Source organism: Chaetura pelagica, unplaced genomic scaffold (genome assembly GCF_000747805.2).
Source record: "Chaetura pelagica isolate M959 unplaced genomic scaffold, ChaPel_1.0 scaffold47, whole genome shotgun sequence".
Classification (NCBI taxonomy): Eukaryota; Metazoa; Chordata; class Aves; order Apodiformes; family Apodidae; genus Chaetura; species Chaetura pelagica.
In genome coordinates this window covers 4,443,412-4,461,025 of record NW_009954140.1, presented here as the reverse complement: position 1 = coordinate 4,461,025, position 17,614 = coordinate 4,443,412, and the positions used below count along the sequence as shown (strand labels likewise).

The 17,614-nt window shown below is 39.4% G+C and overlaps 1 protein-coding gene across 1 annotated transcript in view; it reads right to left on the bottom strand.

Moving 5' to 3' along the window:
- The window catches only part of CEP112 (centrosomal protein 112kDa), a 157,128-nt gene that overhangs the window by 44,459 nt on the left and 95,055 nt on the right, over nt 1–17,614 (bottom strand). The window contains exon 22 of the mRNA XM_010002794.1: nt 13,391–13,581. Coding sequence (XP_010001096.1) covers nt 13,391–13,581 — 191 coding nt within the window. The remainder of the gene's footprint in view (nt 1–13,390; nt 13,582–17,614) is intronic.

Here is a 17,614-nt window from a genome sequence, read left to right as displayed (position 1 = left end):
ACTGCAGAAACACAAGTCTTCTCTTTTTAAAACCTGCAACTTAACTAATTTAATACCTCTTGACTTCTGGCTGTTGCTTTGCAGCCTAGGGAGGCACAAATGTGCTCCCCTGGGCACACACAGCTCTGCTACACACAAAAACCCCCACTTTTTTACCTTTTTTTTTTTAAAGGAATGACTGACAGCAAAGTAACTACACATGGCTGTGTACAGCAAACAATGTGGAGGATATCTTAGATTTAGCTTGACAAACAAGAAGGTTATAAATGGCATGATGTGCAGACAAGGCACTTTCCTGGGCTCCTTTCCTAACAGGCTGCTCGTGCACTGGATGAAGCATCAGCTGCTCCTGTGTTACTTTAAGGGCATTCCCTCACTTTCAGGCTATTTCAGAAACATAATGAATAAGAATCCAACTGGAAGGTGAACATTTGGAGGGTCAGCCAGCATTCATTAAAGTCTAACTCTTTTTATAGCAATGGGCAGCACTGCAAACACGGTTAATGGCCTGAAACTAGTTTTCCGTATTGGAGCAGTAGCTGCTGAAATTCACACTTGGCAAAAACTTGTCAGAAATATCAATTGTAACAACCATTTTTAGAATCAAAAGGTTTAAATTGGATAAGCCATAGAGGAATCCCACCGATTCAAAAATTAACTTCTGTTTAGTTTCACACAGTTAATACGTATTTTAGTTAAAATTATCTGATTATGACAATTTTACATGCAGTTATTTTGTACTATAGAGTGAGGACTTTTGCATTAAAAAGATTATGTCCTTGTTACAGTTAATTGGTTTTTTAAACCAACTATAATTCTATAACAAGCCTTAAAGCATCATGTTGTGGTTACTGAGCAAAACTGCACTGACTCCAACAAAACACTGCATGTAAAAATTAAAAAGGGTATTAGCCCTACAGATGTGGTCTCTGAATTAAAGGATGCTATTCTAACACAGCCTGATTTTCATTTTTTCCTTTCATGAACCAGAACAGTATTACTAATAAAAGAGCAAAGGATCTACAATATGACCACACCACAAAAGCATAATATGTCCTACCCTAATTAAGAAAGCTGTTAGATATATTTTTAGGAATAAGATGTATTAGAGGGGACTTTTAGTTGTAGTTGCAGTTGATGTGACACATGCAGACAGTAGCTCTCCTGCACCCTGGGCTTGGCAGGCACATGGACAACTTCATCCTCCATCAACATCCATGAAGGCATTTAGGACTTCTTGGATGTTCATAAAAAAATGCAGCTGTTCAGAATTTTTTGGAACACTACAAATCTGTGCATGTCTTCCAGCTTTGGACATGGAATGTTAGATTTCAATTATGCTACAAAGTTACTAGGAAAACTAACTCCTGCAACCCAAAATGCAGATAGATCTGTAAAATTTAGGGATGCATTGAAAAATCCTGTTCATCTATATATGGATTTACAGTTTTATGACTGCTTTGGTAGTGTTTCAATTTTATTTCAACCTCCCCAAAACCTAAACAAACAACAAAGCCCCCACAAACATAATTCTCAGTCTAGAGTGTTGTATCTACACATCCGCAGCCACTAACAGAAAAGCAGATTGAAGGAATCTGGTTAGGGTACTAGCTATGAAATAATTATTTTTCAAAATGCCTGCAACAAAGTAAGTGATGGCCAAATTCAAGCTGATCCTCCATAATTAGTCAGATAAAAGTGCAAGCAAACTTGGGAGAAAAAAAAAAAAAAAAAGGGAAAAAAATGAAAGGGTGGAGGAAGGAGAAGAAAGAAAACTTGCTCCAGGGGAGAAGCAACTGTTCTCTGATGTGTAGCAAAGAATTTAACATCAAAGAACTAATGTAAATGGGGCCCATTTACCTTAAAAAACAACACCCCACTCTGCATTCTGGGATACTTCTACTTAAGCCTGACAGCATTATTCTTTGTACCAAAATTCAGGGTTGTGTAATGTGACAGATGTCAAAAGAAAATGACCTTCAGAATGGCTAACTGCAGCAATTTTTGTTATGAAGTATTTTGTTATTAAATGTACTGTCTGTACAGCCTCTGTTCAAGCTTCAGAGATTAGCAGATCACTTTATGGGTCCATCTGATTGTACATCAAAATTTCATGCTGACCTCAACTCCTGCAACACTCATTTTCCTGACGTGCCTCTAACACCGACTTGCTAGGCCAGTGGTTGGCTCTGCTGCTCTCCCACCAATCAGACACCAAATGCAAAGCTGAATCTCTGTGTAACACTGAAAATAGCACACCAGCTCCAATACGTAATTTGAGCCACCCAAAAGACCATTAAATAGAGTTCAATATGCAAAATGATGTAAACAGAATAATTAGTCAAGTACCAAATGATTTTGAGGACATAGAAAATGAATGACAGGAATCCCAATCTGTCACATCCACAAATCCTATTAATCTTCTATCTTACATTCCACTTTTGTAGATCTATAAATCTTTTCCTTTCTTTTTTCTTTAAACATAGATCTCTAGGGTAAAAGAAACCCTTCTCATTCATGTGCTGAGTGCTTTTCACTGGGGGGAAAAAAACACCCCAAGAATGAACAGAAATGAATTTACACTCTACCTGTATGGAGACTTGCCTTTTTGCTGCCTAATGGGGGCTGCTCAAAAGCTGCTGGTGCAATTTGTGCCAGAGAAAAACTCTGACTTCCAGTCCTTTCATTTAAACTCACAGTGTATTTCTAACCATTCTAAAATTCTGCAGAGAAATTAAATGCATTTAACTCTTCCAAACATTCTGCTCTGAGAGTCCAGCTGCAGGGTGTCTGATGCAGGGATATACCATCCTTACACTTGTACACAATTTCAAGCTTAATGGATTTACTGAGCACCTGAAGATTTGCCAGTGCCACTAATACTGATCTCAATTCCAACTTGCAGTTAGCCAGGCACCTTAGTTAAAAAAAAACAAACTGCACAACTTAGCCTAAAATACAAGCCTTATATACAACACAATGTTTTAAAACCAGATTCATAGTCTAGTTTTGCCACATTAAATGGTTCAATACCTTCAAACCACTTTCTACAGGACAGTCAGTACTGGTGTGTGCATCAGGCACCTAAGGGACAGACAGCAAATTGTAGCTCAGCCTGAAATGTCCTGTGACACTTTGCCAAAGCAGCTCAGGGGCAGGTGGCTTTTGCCTTCTGGCACAATTCCTTTTGCTCAACACTCACATAAGATGAACTGAGTAAACTGAGTGAGGATGTTGGGACTGCATCACATGAGGGTACTTGAAGCCTGGTTTTCCCACAGCTACACACCTAGATCTGGTACAGCACAAACCCACTCCTGGAGAACAATTTTCTGTGTTTCCTGATTTTCTTCTGCTCTGTCCAGCTAAATTAAGATGGTTATTTAAAGTGGCTTTAAGAAATTATATCCCAAGTGGTAGCATTTTCTTTTCCAGAACCTTAACAAATGAAACATGCACTCAACAGGAATCATTTGAGCTTTTACAAGCTGCCTTTATGCCTCAGGAATCCCGGGCACCTCTGCTGCCCAGGCAGCTCCCATGCTCCTGTGCACCCTCTCTCTCCCACTCCAGCATTAAGAAGTTTACAGAACAGCTTCTATCACTCAGGCCCAGATGGTTTTGGTACCCAAACAGCTGTCACCCAGTAAAATCACAAATGGAGAGGCTGCTCAACATCTTTGAAGATGCAAGTCAAAGCTCGTGTTTCCTCCACAAACAGAAGGCAACAACACCACGATGTGACGCTGATCCGCGGTTCAACTCACTGAAAGGCTCCTTCATGAGCTGGACAATACTTGGTACTTTCAATAACCAGAGATTGCTGAGACCCATGCACTTTATCACTGCACATCAGCTAAGTTTACACTTCTTTAATTTTTGCCAAGCAGAGACTACAAGGCTCCAGGAAGGATTACAAAGCAATAAGAATGTGATTCTTATTTTTAGATTCTCCACTGCTGTTTTAAATTTAATTCTGTGGCAATAGCAAGCAAGTGTTAAGAAGCTAATGACTAGAAAAAAATCCTAGTTAGATATCATTTTGAGGAAGAAACTTTTCTATTAAATAGAAGGAAAACAGGAAAGAAAAGAACAGACCTGGTTTTACTAACTTAACTCAGTATTACTAAGTTTCATCATTAGATAAAAGCCCAACAAAAGTTAAGCTCCTGCAGTTGGAAAGGCAAACATTCAAAATACAAGCAAATCCCCTAACAAATCTATGATCTGAAGCAATCAGTGCTCCTTAGCAAGATTATGCTGGATTACTTTTTGTAGTTTTAAATACAACAAAGCTTCCCCAAAAGAATGACAACTTCCCAGAGCCAGAAAGCATTACTGCACCCATGACTAACTATGCACAAGGCCAGCAAAGGCCCAATTAAAAAGAGAATGGAATATATTGCTCAATCATGAAAGCAATTAAAAACATAAATAAGACATTGCGAGACTCTTAACATTCCCAATGTTTAATTATTTATCAGTTCTCCATCCTGCAGCTGCAGGTCAGAATTAACTCCTCTGAACTGAACACAGGAAAACTCTTTGGGGGGTTTGTACCTTATTTGGTTTCAAGCAAAACACCCAAATTCATTTCACATTCACACAAGAACTGCAACAGTTTCACCTAAATCAGATTTTCTACAAGTTAAACACCCCTCCTACACTCAGATGTGATTGTGAAACTACTTTGATCTCTGTTCCCAAATTTATTGCTCTGTGTAATCCATGACAAAATATAATGTGATTTACTGTATCTCTATATGACAGCCCAGCAGCTGACAGAACTTAATAATTTAGCATAAGAAAAAAACCCTTCTGGCACCAAAATATACAAATCATAATTGAGGCACTTTAGTATCACATTACAATGGAGCATATGCAGACTGATCATAAGGACTTCAAAACAATAAGAATTCTTTCTCACCCATTTAATGAAGGTGGGTTTTATTCCATGACATGTTCTGCAGCTCTAAGCAAGTCATTTTGGAACACACTTGTTTCTTCACATAAAGACTCTAAAGCACCAATAACATCATTTTACCCCTTCTCTATTTCCCAAACACTCCTTCCCCTCCAAAAAGAAAAAAAAAGCCACCTGCAGCTTTTTTTTCTATTCTAAAGATACAAAGAAAGAGCAAATAAGTGTAAACAATGTCTTCAAATTGTGCCAGAATTTAAACACACAATAAAGTTGTTTTGTATTAGTTTAGTCTTGATAACTGAGTATTTTTTTCTGAAAGAAACCTATAGTGAAAGATCCAGATATCCAAATACTGCCCTAAGCAGGAATGTGATGGACAGGCTGGTGGGGCAGCTTTTGCTTTGGCTTGTGTTGACTCTTGGGTTTGGGGGACTTGAGAAAACCATTGTGTAAAGGATGCATGACCCTAGAAACTTTCAGAAAGAGTAAGAATGTGCCATGGGATGCAGGAGACATTTCCATTTAGTATTTACTAATTCCAGGTAACAAACACCTGTTACAGTTGTTTGGATAAACCATGAAGGAGCCGCAGTGAAATCAGCAGCCATCGCTGCAGTTACTGGGATCCAGTAACAGGACATTGGTGGTAGGACCTGTCCTCTCACCCCAGGCTGGGCACCCAGACCAGATGGTGTATATTCAGGAACTCTGAGAGAATCTAAGAATGAATTGGCTGAGTCAAAAAAAAATAAATATAAAATCTCACATGACAATCAGCTACTGTCCTGGAGAACAGCCAATAGTTTTCCTAAGGTTGTAAGTGACTCTGGGATGTAAAGATAAGAAAAACTGGTGAATCAGAGAAAACTGTACCTACAAACAACCAGCCCTACCCAAAACACAAAGTATTGTGAAAAAAAGGTGAGATTGAGGCAATGATTCAACTGTGCCTTAAAAAGTATTCAGTAAAGTTAGATTAATAAGCAGTTGTGCATTACAAGAGGAAGCTGGGGTAGTGCAGTTTGGATAGTGAAGAAAGGCTCAGGAAACTATTGAGAAAATAATGAGAACAGCCATTCTACCACTGGAAAAGCCTCCTGCACATCATAACCAGGAAAGTTCAGATTGAAAAGATCAGTTGTACTAGAAGTATCATGTATGTCCACCAGAGCCAGGCTCATGGGGCACTGAGCCCAGTGTCCTCTCCAGCTTCTGCCTGCAGGAACCTGCTCCCCTTCTGTGGTCTGTACCACTCATATTCCCCCAGCACCCACAACTGCCCTATCAGGGAAATGAGAAGTTAAATCCCTGCTTCTTCCCATTAGTGATTGGTTACAAACGTGCTGCTCATAAAACTGCTTAATTTGAACCTGCTGATAATATCTGCCTCCATGACCTCCACAGAAATCAACTCAAGCTGCTCGCTATCTACTGCTTCGAGAAGGACCTTCTTTCACCAGTTCTAAATTAACCTCTTATTAGTTTCCAGCAACTATACCCAAGCTCTTGGGGGGTAAATAACAATTCAGCATTCACCTCATCCACCATCTTAATGATTTTGTGAATCTTGATCTTATGAGTATACAACAAAGGCTACAACCTGGAGGTTTTAGAAAAAGCAGAGTGCCCTGGTTCAGGCAGAACTAAAAGCAGTTGGTGTTTGGACACAGACTTGAAAAGAATTAGGAGCAGAGAAGATGTGAATACTTCTTAGACATCTTAGATTAATACCAGTTGGTTAAAAAAAAACCCAAACAAATTTCTCAACCAACTAACCAACTATAATTGATATGATGGGGAGTGAATAACATGCATGGGAAGACAAGGCCATATGATAGAGCCCTAATTTTATCAGCCTGTGCCCTGTTGAAAGCTATCTTAATTCCATATTTTGTCATAATTTATCATTTAGCTCAACTAGGCTGGTTCTTGTCTGGTTCTCATTCTTAACAGTATTGCCTCAGTCATATTGATTTTTAACCCTGCAGTGTTATTTGTGAATGCAAACAACGTGGCACTTGATCTCCTCACAAACATTAATGAAGATGTTACAAATTAAGCCCAATGCTTATGGGGGCTTGTTTTTCCCTGCAGTGACAGTTACATCAACTACTCTTGGTTACCTCTGGTTTATAAATACAATTGATGGGCAGAAATCTAAACTATTTCCCATTTGGTTTTTCTAAGGGGTTTTGTTTTGTTGTTGGTTTATTTTTTTAAAAAAGAAGGTAGAAGCAGAGTAACTCATAGTGAAAAACTGAGACTACTTCTTTGAAATATCCCCTGTAGGGAGAAAGCCATAAATTCTCTAGTCTCATTTGAGTGAAATATCCCCAAGATTATTCTACCATATTTTTCTTCATATTTGGCTCTGCTGATTGAAGACTCTTCCAAATGGCTCCCCTAAGGGATGATGCAATTCCTGTCCCCACGTTCCTGGTCTATTATCATCTTTCTTTTTCTTTGAAGGAATAAGAAGAAGTGCAAAGGGAGACACACTAGAGAGGAAATTGGTTTTCTCCTCTCATCTGTGAGCAAGATTTTATTGCAAGAGTTGCTGTAAAGGTACAATAAAGACTGATTAAATAATCTGCACTTCTTGTGCTTACACTCACTTTGCTATACAGATCTTTTCTCTTTTTGAAAGGTATTTCTTTTTTCTTCATCTTCTAGGTTATTGGCAAAATTCCTCCAACAAAGCCAAAGTACTATGCTTATTTTTAATATTAGTTGGTGACTCACTAAAAGCGTGTCAGAAATGTTCAGACACCAAATGTAAGTACATGTAAGCAGACTCTCCAACACAATAACAATGGTGTTACTACTTTGCAACAGAGACAATATCATAGACAATATTTCTTGGATTATAATAAAAATAATTAAGAGACTCAGGAAATAGCAAACTCTTCTGGGTAAGCATTAGAAGCCAAGCCAAAGAACCTATATAACAGTCTCAAACAAACATTGGAAAATTGTAGTATAAAAAAATGGCACAATATATAACAACTGTTGGAGATCCTGAATGCATTCAGTAAGTAGAAAAACACACATCAACATAATCATTAGATACCAATTTAATTCTATCATTACACTTGGGAAGAATACCTGCCCACATTTTATGGCTGACCTGCCTGCCCCCATGCAAGTAACCAGGGACTGGCTGTGATGAGTGTGCAAACAGCTCATCCAGGTGCCCACATAAACAAAGCTGCCTGTGCTTTGGCTGTTGGTGTCCAAGCTGATGAAGTGAAAGGTGCCATGCAGATCAAAGACTCCATTATGCCAAGAAGTCTAAGCAGGAACCTACTGAATTGCTGCAGAGATGGTCCTGTTCCCAAAAGGTCTTAGGTACAAAGATGGAACCGTTTTGGTAGTTAATAAAATGTTGAGTTGGTAGAGAAGAACAGCCAGAGAAACAGCACTGAACAGCATAAACTAATGGGAAGCATGCAGTGCTTGTGCTTTATGAGCAGAAGTAACTTCACTGCGTGGGGACATCCAATGCTTTTCATGGAGTATCTCTTTAATCTCTGAAGATGTCATATTCTCTCTCTCCATCATCTATTTCTTTGCCAGTGCTGAACAGTGTGACATCATCTGTATAAGTACTGACAATAATGCTGGAACAGATACTGTGAATTAAAGAGATTCCTGCATTTGCAGTAGGAAAGTTTGCCCAACAAGCATGTCCAGCTGGACTGCATCCTAGGGCTGTACTTGCTGGTTAATTAATCCAGCACCAGAAAGCCTGATGAAAAAGGAAAGAGCAAAATACTCTCTAGGGCACATTATGTGCAAACTACATGCAAGTTGAAGAAAAATTAAGCATCCAATTCTAGAACATTGCAGATATTTGAAAAAGGTCCCATTACAAAACCATTATATTACATTATAATTATTATATGAAGTTGCTGATCTTAAATAGGGAAACAGTCTCATAACTTATTTTTATTTTTCTAAATTTTAGCCTTCACTTTGAGTTTCCAAGGCATTTTAGTTTCATGTGGACTTTCCACCAGACACAGGTGGAGTGATTGTAACATGCGGACTAGAAACCATTTAAAATATCAATTTTCATTTAAAATTACAGAAGTCTCAGAGTACCACTAACTGCTATATCATTAAAGCCTACAAGAAGGATCTGCTTGGCTCTGGCCAGGTTGCAAGCCACCTTAGAGTCCCATCTCTCCAGAAATGAGCCATTTCACAACTGTACTGAAACCAAAAGAACTGTGGTCCAGAAGCTAAAGTGTCTGACTCCTCCTTTTTCTTTCATATTTGTTTTTTTTTTTACTACAGCTTCATCCTGTAATCAAGTATCATGTGCATTTGGTACAGTCAATACACAAAAATGTAAATTACTTCTCCACAAGAAAAGCAGCACTGAAAAAGAATTAGATGTTCTTGGAACCTCCATAAAGACTTAACATGATGATTCAAACTACCTACTTAAATACAGAAGAGAAGTCAATAAAAAGCTAAACCTTGAAAATTATGTAGAGAGGGGAAAAAACCCAACCTTTATTCTCCCACTTCAATTTACTCACGTGTGCTGCTCAAAGAGAGCTTTTTTATGAGAAATTTTCAGTTCCAGGGTCACTTCCTTTGAGCATTGTTTGCATGTCTGCTGATCTGCTTGGGTCATGTTCTCTGAAAGCTCATTTTCTTTGCCAAGAAAATACCACAGACAAAGTTACAAACATTCGTGTTAGCCAAGCTCACATCTGCATGCACTTAGAAATGCATTTTGTCTCTTGCTTTTAGTAATTTGTGGCAAACCTGAAAACACTTGTGAGCTTTTTTACACCTGGCTGATTAGTGCTCGTGCCCTAAGTGCTGCTGATGCAGCCTCCAGCACACCTGCCTCCTTCCCAAAATGACTCATTAGGGGAGCCTAACTACAAGATGATGCAGCTCTACTATGTTTATTTCTTCAACAGTTTATGTTTCATTTCATCATAATGAGGTACAACTTCAAATAAAAAAAATTCAACTACCATCACAGCAGAAAATGCTCTGATCTCCTGCTATAATGAAACTCCAGCAAATTAAATCTACACTTTAAAAGTAAACCAAAATCATTTTGATTGAATCCAAGTGTTCTTCTGAAACAATATGTAAGGTTTCTTAACTAAGAGACAAGAAATCATTTGGAGATATCCTCAAGTAATATTTATTTTAGAGAAAGATAACAGGCATTATGAAAGTCCTGCAGTCCTAAGAAGATGGTAAGAGCTGTTTCAAATTCTCCATGCTATTGTCCTCAGGTTGTGCCTGATTCACATCCACTGTGGCTTAGCTGATCTTAAGGACATTAAAATGTGTTCTCATCTGACAAAGTGGTTCTGTGTTCTCATATAACTATAGTGTTACCTCTTCAAAGGTGAGAAATAAGGTGGTTACCTGGCCTAGCAAGAAGCAAGGCTGAAGCTGGATCTCTGCCCTGTCCTGGCAGGAACAGCCACCCCTGCATCATGTTAGCCCAGCACACACTGAGCTGCTCCTGGACCAGCCCACATCATCCCAGCCCCACCTCTACGTGCCAGGCTGGTGATAAGGACCTTGACTGCAGAAGGTTTTTGACTCCCACTATGGTAGAGCCCTTGACACCTCCTCCAGCTCTCCTGCAGCTCAGGGAGCAGCACTTGGCACGGAGAATTCCAGGGGTACCCAGCTTACCACAGAATCATGGAATTGCTTTGCTTGGAAGGGACTTCTAAGATCATCAAGTCCAACTGATAACCTAGCACTGCCCACTCCACCACCCAACCATGGCCACACCAGGTTCTCATAACATGCATATTTCAGGCAGTTATAGCTCCCTTGGTAAGAAAGCAGTGTTACTGGAAATAATACCTGCAACTGGGGAGGGCAGTGGACAATTATGGACTTTTCCCTTTATTACTATTTCCACAATAACAGATGTCATGGTTGGTTTTCCTCTTGTGCAGGTCACCCAGTGCCATTTGGCAACATGTGAAGTATTCTCCCACTTCTCCTTCCCTGACTGGGAGATGCAGTAACTGACAAGAGAGATTTGCTTTTAGAACCCCAGGTTCAAAAACATTTCTGTACTACGTTGAGCAACTTCCTGGCCCTGTATGTCAGAATCACTGACAAAATCAATCAACTAAAATATTTCAATAAACAATGTACTACATTTAAAGCTGAGATATTTAAACAACAGAAAATGCCCCAGTATGTTAAATTGTGTCCCTCAATACTGAGAAGTTGTCTACAAATACCAACAAATATTTAATATCCAGTGCTCTTGCAATGAAACCTGTTCCTCTACCTCTGAATCCTAGATCTCCTACCCATTTTTACTTCAGTTTTTCTTTTCACTGAAGTTGTAGCCTTTTCTTTTGTATTTAGTCATCTTCACGTGAACAACAGTCCACACTTACACAAAACAACCCCCAGAGAAATCAGTATCACTCACAAAAGAGACCCCAGAGGAACCAGATCCTTCACTTGGGAACAGACTGACCTTCAGAAAATCTGGACACTCAAAGGTTCCAAGCCTAAATGGGGAAATTCAGCTTCCCCTTGGATTTTTAAGCAATCTTCACAGAATTGGCAGAAAAAAAGTAAAGTTAGGGGACAAATTTTCTCCCATATTGTCCTAAATTTCAAGGTAACAGGAGTGGCTGAAAGATAAAAACAAGTTTCAAGACTCATGTTACAATTAAGATGTGCTTTTTCTTTTTTTTCTCCTTGGATAAAATCTCCTTCATCAAAGTTCCTTGGACTTTAATAGGATCAAGATTTGAACTAAGTTAGCTGAAAGAGTAACTTCTGAGCTTTAAATGGAGTTTGCCCTCTAAGCTATTTTGACTTTTGGACTTTGTGGCCAATTTCCACAGCTCTACAACTGGGAGACAGAAATGAAGGAAAATGCTAAGGGGAAATTTGAAAGCAATGCAAGGTATTCTCACATGGCTGTGACAGACTTTCCAACACAGCTACTTTTTATTTTTCCCCTATCTTGTACTCAACATGTGCTCTTCTGATTAGAGGTAAAAATAGGGAATTAGACTAAATAATAATAATTTAAAAATTTCAATAGCAGTTAATATAGCTTCAAATTAGCAATTTTTTTGAAAAATAGAAAAAAATCCAACAAATTAAAAAACAGTATTTCTGACAGAAATGACAATTCAAGACTATTAAAGATTTTGCCTTGTGAAGGATTATTTGTAACTTTAATTTCAGGATGTAAAGAAGTTAACTTTTCTTGTGCTATACTACCCACGTAAAGGAAAAAAGATCAAAGAAAGAAAAGAATTGAGATTCAAATTCCATTTTTAAGCAAAAATGACAATGTCTTCCTGAGTTAAAATTAATCCTTTAATGATGAATTTCAAAGGTTTAAGTACTTTCTCTGACCTTGGCTTTAAATAATTATGCCAAGAGGAGCTTTCCTTACATTCAGAAAAGGTTCTGAATTGTTGATCAGAGCCGGTTTAGTGGCTCCAGCCTGGCTGATTGCCAACATAATCCTCCCAATGCTCTTGAAAATTACAGACCAAGAACCTGACGCAGGTAAATGAAATGTCACTTTCACAAAGGCTGCTCAAACAGTATATGCAGATTGTTAATTTGTGCCACGGAACCAGCACTTGGCAATAAAATGTATCATTTCTTGCATTAACACATTGAAAAGATACTTTGACAACTCTGCTTACACATACACAGTGTCTACCATCAATATTAACTGGTGCTTCTTAATTTAGCCTTTGAAATAAAACTCAGAAGTTTTAGCTCATGTCATCCCTAATGTGGTGAAATACTTGATGTTGGTACAAGGGGCTGCTCAGCAATTGTGGATCCATGGGCAGTGACCCCTCTGAGCAGAGTGGGGAGTGAAGCCTCCATGTACCTGAAACATTAATTTCTATTTTCAAGCCCTTCACACAGTACTTGCTCACCCAACGTGCCCAGGCAAAACTAGACCAGCCATTGTTAGCAACTAGACCCAATTTCTTTGCAGTTTTAACCTGAACCTTTTCCCCCTTAAGAACTTTCCCTCTTTTTATGGGAGCTAAGGCTTGGTTAGATAAAGCCACCCTTTCTACTCTGTTCCAGCAAAGAAAAAGTCATTTACCTTGTCCTTGGCAGGCTTTGCCCTTGAAATCATCAGGATTTTTAAAGTCCCACCAGCTCCTGAGCTCACAGTTGCCCAGGTTGCCCCTCAGCAGGGCTGGGAGGTGCTGCCCCAGAGCCCTGGCAGTGCCACAGCCGCTGTGTGCCCGGGGAGGAGGCAGCTCCTGTCATGGAACCACAAAACTTTCCATCCTCACAGCAGGATTGCAGCATCCAATGTCAGATCTACTGCACACATCTCTATTTTCAACTCAAATGACCCTTAAACATTTTTCTCCATTGAAAGTTTGCACATCCGAGGAGATTTTGAGGTGATTGCTCCCCTTTTGCCACACCACAAGCAGTGTGTGGCCCTCTTACCTTGTCCACAGCCTTCTCCATTTCTAGGGCATGTAGCTTTTTCAGGTGTAGTGTCATTATTTCTGCCTCTGCTTTCAGCTTAGTCACTTCAGCCTCATGGTCCTGAGCTGCCCTCTGCTTCTCCTCTTCCCACTGATGCCTCAGCTCCAGCAGCTGCTGCTTCCTCTGAGCATCCCACTGCAGACTTTGTTCTCCAAGTCACAGATAACCTGAAATAAAGACCAAAGTAAAAAAAACCACCCAGAACCCACAAAACATTTGCTTGTCTTAGGCTTTTAGCTGGGATAGAGGGGAGACTCAAAGGACTGTCTGTCCCTTTTCCTCCTCATCCATGCACCTGCTCCCCATTGCCCAAAGCATGGATGGAACAAAATGTACCCTTTTGGAGAAGGTGGCCCCATAGGTGAAGAAAGGTAGTTTCTGGCATATAATCACTATGTAAAATGTCCAACTCTTCATTTTTCTTCTTAAGAAATGACCTGACACCTCCTAATGAGAGGTGAGTGTATCATTGATCGTTTATCAATCACCGCTGCAGATGATAACCTGTACTGCATCACTGTGTGCTGATGTGCACCTAGGATGTATCACAGAACATCCTCCTCCAGCTGAGAGAACTAGAGCATGCCCAGAGGATGACAAAGGCCAATGCAGAGAACCCTTAAGACTGCAAAGAGTATAGATCAGATACACACACACCACCTTCAAAATGCAAGACACAGACTTCAGAATCCACAACTGTCTGTAATCACAGATCATCCTCCAGTCCTTGGGAGCAAACTCTGTCGTATGCCAGTGCTGAGCAGGGCCTCCAGAAGCAGGGTGCTGAGCAGGGCCTCCAGAAGCAGGGTGCTGAGCATTGCCTAGAGACAGAGGGTGCTGAGCATTGCCTCCAGAAGCAGGGTGCTGAGCATTGCCTCCAGAAGCAGGGTGCTGAGCATTGCCTCCAGAAGCAGGGTGCTGAGCAGGGCCTCCAGAAGCAGGGGACCCACGAGGGGCCAGCTCACTGTTGCCCTCGATGGGAGAACTTGGCAGGGTAAGGAATCAAAGTTACATGCAGTAAATCTTTGTCACTCCTCAAGCAGACAGGATATGTGTACACTGCTACCTTAAAGTAGGACACATTTATTACTCGAGACTTACACTTGCATCTCACTCTCACTACTTTTCTAACTGCATTTCTTCTGGAGATTCTTAAACAAAGCACAGGAGCATCATATCTGTGGCATAAGACCACTGTCCTCACAGCCCAGTGCAACGTGTGGCATTGCAAGCACACGTGTTGTCATTTGTAAACACGATGCTGAACATCAGCATTTTCACCAGAAACCTCACACAGTATTTCCCCCCTTTTCCTCCCTGCTGCACAAATAACTGCAGTTCCCTGGAATTCTTTCACAGAGTATGATTGTATATTGAGTAGAGAAACTGATGTTCTACCAAATAGATGTAGGTGAGTGAGCTGAAGCTTATTAAAGTTTTCATGAGAAAATCTGATTAAAATTACTGTATATTTAAAAGAGCTCATTGCCCTGGAACGAACACCAGTTACTGCTTCTAGAGCTCTGAACTGATCTCTGTTTCCAGCTACTATTTTTCTTCTTTAGACATTTTTAATGCACTGTCTGTATTCAGCTAAACCATCTATTTGCAGTCTCTGAGAACCACATTACTACAAATCTTTGAAACAGAACCATTCACTTCTGACCAAAGCCTGGAAGTAAATGACTATCAGAAACATTGCCTTGGACATTAGTATCCCAAGACAGCTTGTTATAAATACTGTGATCTGAGAGAGAAAAATCAAGGTTTGAAAGTCTATTTTTTCAAGCTATTTGAACTGCATGGTGTAATAAAAGACTTCTCATCTCTCCCCTCAAACCTTTAGTTGTGCCTTTCAACTACAGCAGTCGTAACACATATTAACGTATATTAACCACCTTGGGAATCTAGCACAAAGCTGACACTTGCTTCCATGCTTTCTTAATTACTCATTGACATTATTCCTTACTATGTCAAAGGTAAAATTGTGTGCATTCAGAGATGGAAGGAGCACATCATTTGTACACAGAAGGAGAGCCCAGCCCACATACTTCAGCTATATCAGCATTATTTCAAACATGTGTTTTATGTAGTGTAATCTGCACTAGATCCTTTCCTTCCTTTCCTGATCTTCTCCTCCACACGTGTACTTTTTAGAATAGAATTATACAGACTAAAATATGAAAATGGAAAGTATGTTTTAACAGATAATTATAATCTACAACATATTTTTATAATACTTTTGGAAAAATCATTTCACCTCAAGATAGTAGCAAAACGTTGGCCTAACTGGCTTTAACTTAACCAAGGAAATCTTCAGAGCTCCAGTTTCTATAGGATGACTTTCTGTATCTATTGTCTGAGTTCTAAACTGACACAGGTACCATTTGGGTTTTTTAATAGCTGTCCTAATGCAAAGCCTGCCTGGAATAGTAACAATTATCTTTTAATCTGAGAGAGCTTCTGTTGAGAGCTCATTCCCCTCCACTGCCACTTTCCTTGTCTCCCCCCTTTCCTTCCTTTAAAGCAAAAAATTTCCTTAAACTCCCTTGTGTAAGTAAAACTAAGATACAACATTGCTCACAAGTTTCCTAAAAACTTTCATAAAATATTTAGGATAAAGAGTCAATGCTACCTTACTGTACAGTGAAAATCCATTCATAAATCATATTACAAGCCAAAACAAAGACTGGGTGAATTCCTGAGTCAACTGTTACATATTTCTGCTTTACTTTGTTCTATGTTCAATAATTCTTGTATAAAGCCACTAGAAATCAAAAGATCACAATATATTGTTTTCTGCTGCCCACATGGAAAAAGTATCAGGTCCAGGCCTTTGGATTCCAAACTGGAGAGCCACAAGGTGGTGGGCTGAGTGTTACAGGTAAAGTAACAGTAATTAATATGCAAAGGAGCATTAATGTTGGACCTAATAGATGGCAAAAGATTATTTGCTTCAATGAGGAAAGAAGAAAGCATCTGAAGACAGGGTGATGGCAGTGAAACTTTTGGGGCAACTTCACTGCTAGTAAGATGATGTTAAGACACATCTAATCTCTCCCAAGTGACTGGAAAAAGCCTATATTGGGGATCACAGACACAGTTCTTGTCAATTACTTTAAAGTAAGTCTAGTTCTCACAGCCAGATCATTTTTTCCCATAAACAAAGTCACTGGCAGAAGCAGCTTACAGCAACCAACTTGCTGCACAAGACAACTTAGTGTGACATGGATATCTTCAAACTGCTAAAGGAAACAAATCCCAATCTTTCCATCACTAAGATTCTGCTATTCCACATGCCAGGTTTAATAAACTATTATTAGATTTAAATGCAGGCAAATTAGTACTACCAGGAAAAAAAACAACCCAGGATGACATAATTCTCAGTTGCGAAAAATCCATGAAATTTAAAACTTAAGAGCAACTGTCTTTTTCTCAACAATCCTGTGGAAAAACAAAGTTGCAATCACAGAAATCTCACTTCTCATGCCCGAGACCTGCAGGCAGGAAGCTTGCTTGGTTTGTTTGCAAAACTAAATCCTCTTCCTCAGTAATGGTTTCTTGTATTCTTTTTCTAGCTGCCCAGAGCTGTGTCTGTGAGCCATGCCTACTGAACAGCTTGCATGGTCCAAACCATAACTTGGGTACAAGAGCTGCTGTGAAAAATGCACATCTTAAACATTCCACCAGAGCAAACCATTCTTGTGCCAAACAAGAGGCTGAAACATAAGAAACAAAGATTTCACAGTATATAATAGGTCCCTTTTTTTTTTTCTACTGTTTTTGGTTTTGATCACAATGTTCTAGCCTTTATTTTGGTTGTATGGGGGTGAGTAAATGAAATAAAAGAGATCTGTATGTTTTTTTCCAAAGGATGCAGGAATTCATAGTGATTCCAGAGGATGGCCATGCCATGGCAGCAGGCCCCAAACAAGACAGCCTTTTGTAAAATGACTATTATCCACATAAAGAAAAACAAACTGAAAGAAATCACCAGCTAACAGACTATCCCAAACGGAACAGAAATCCATATATGTAAAGTAAACTGTATGACAGGGCAGAGATTCACATGGCACACTTGTATGGATGTGCATGACAATCCCATAGCTGAGATGGTGATTTCTATTCCTGTTTCAAAGGAATAACTTAGAATTCTAACTAAGAATATCTGTGCTGAAATAG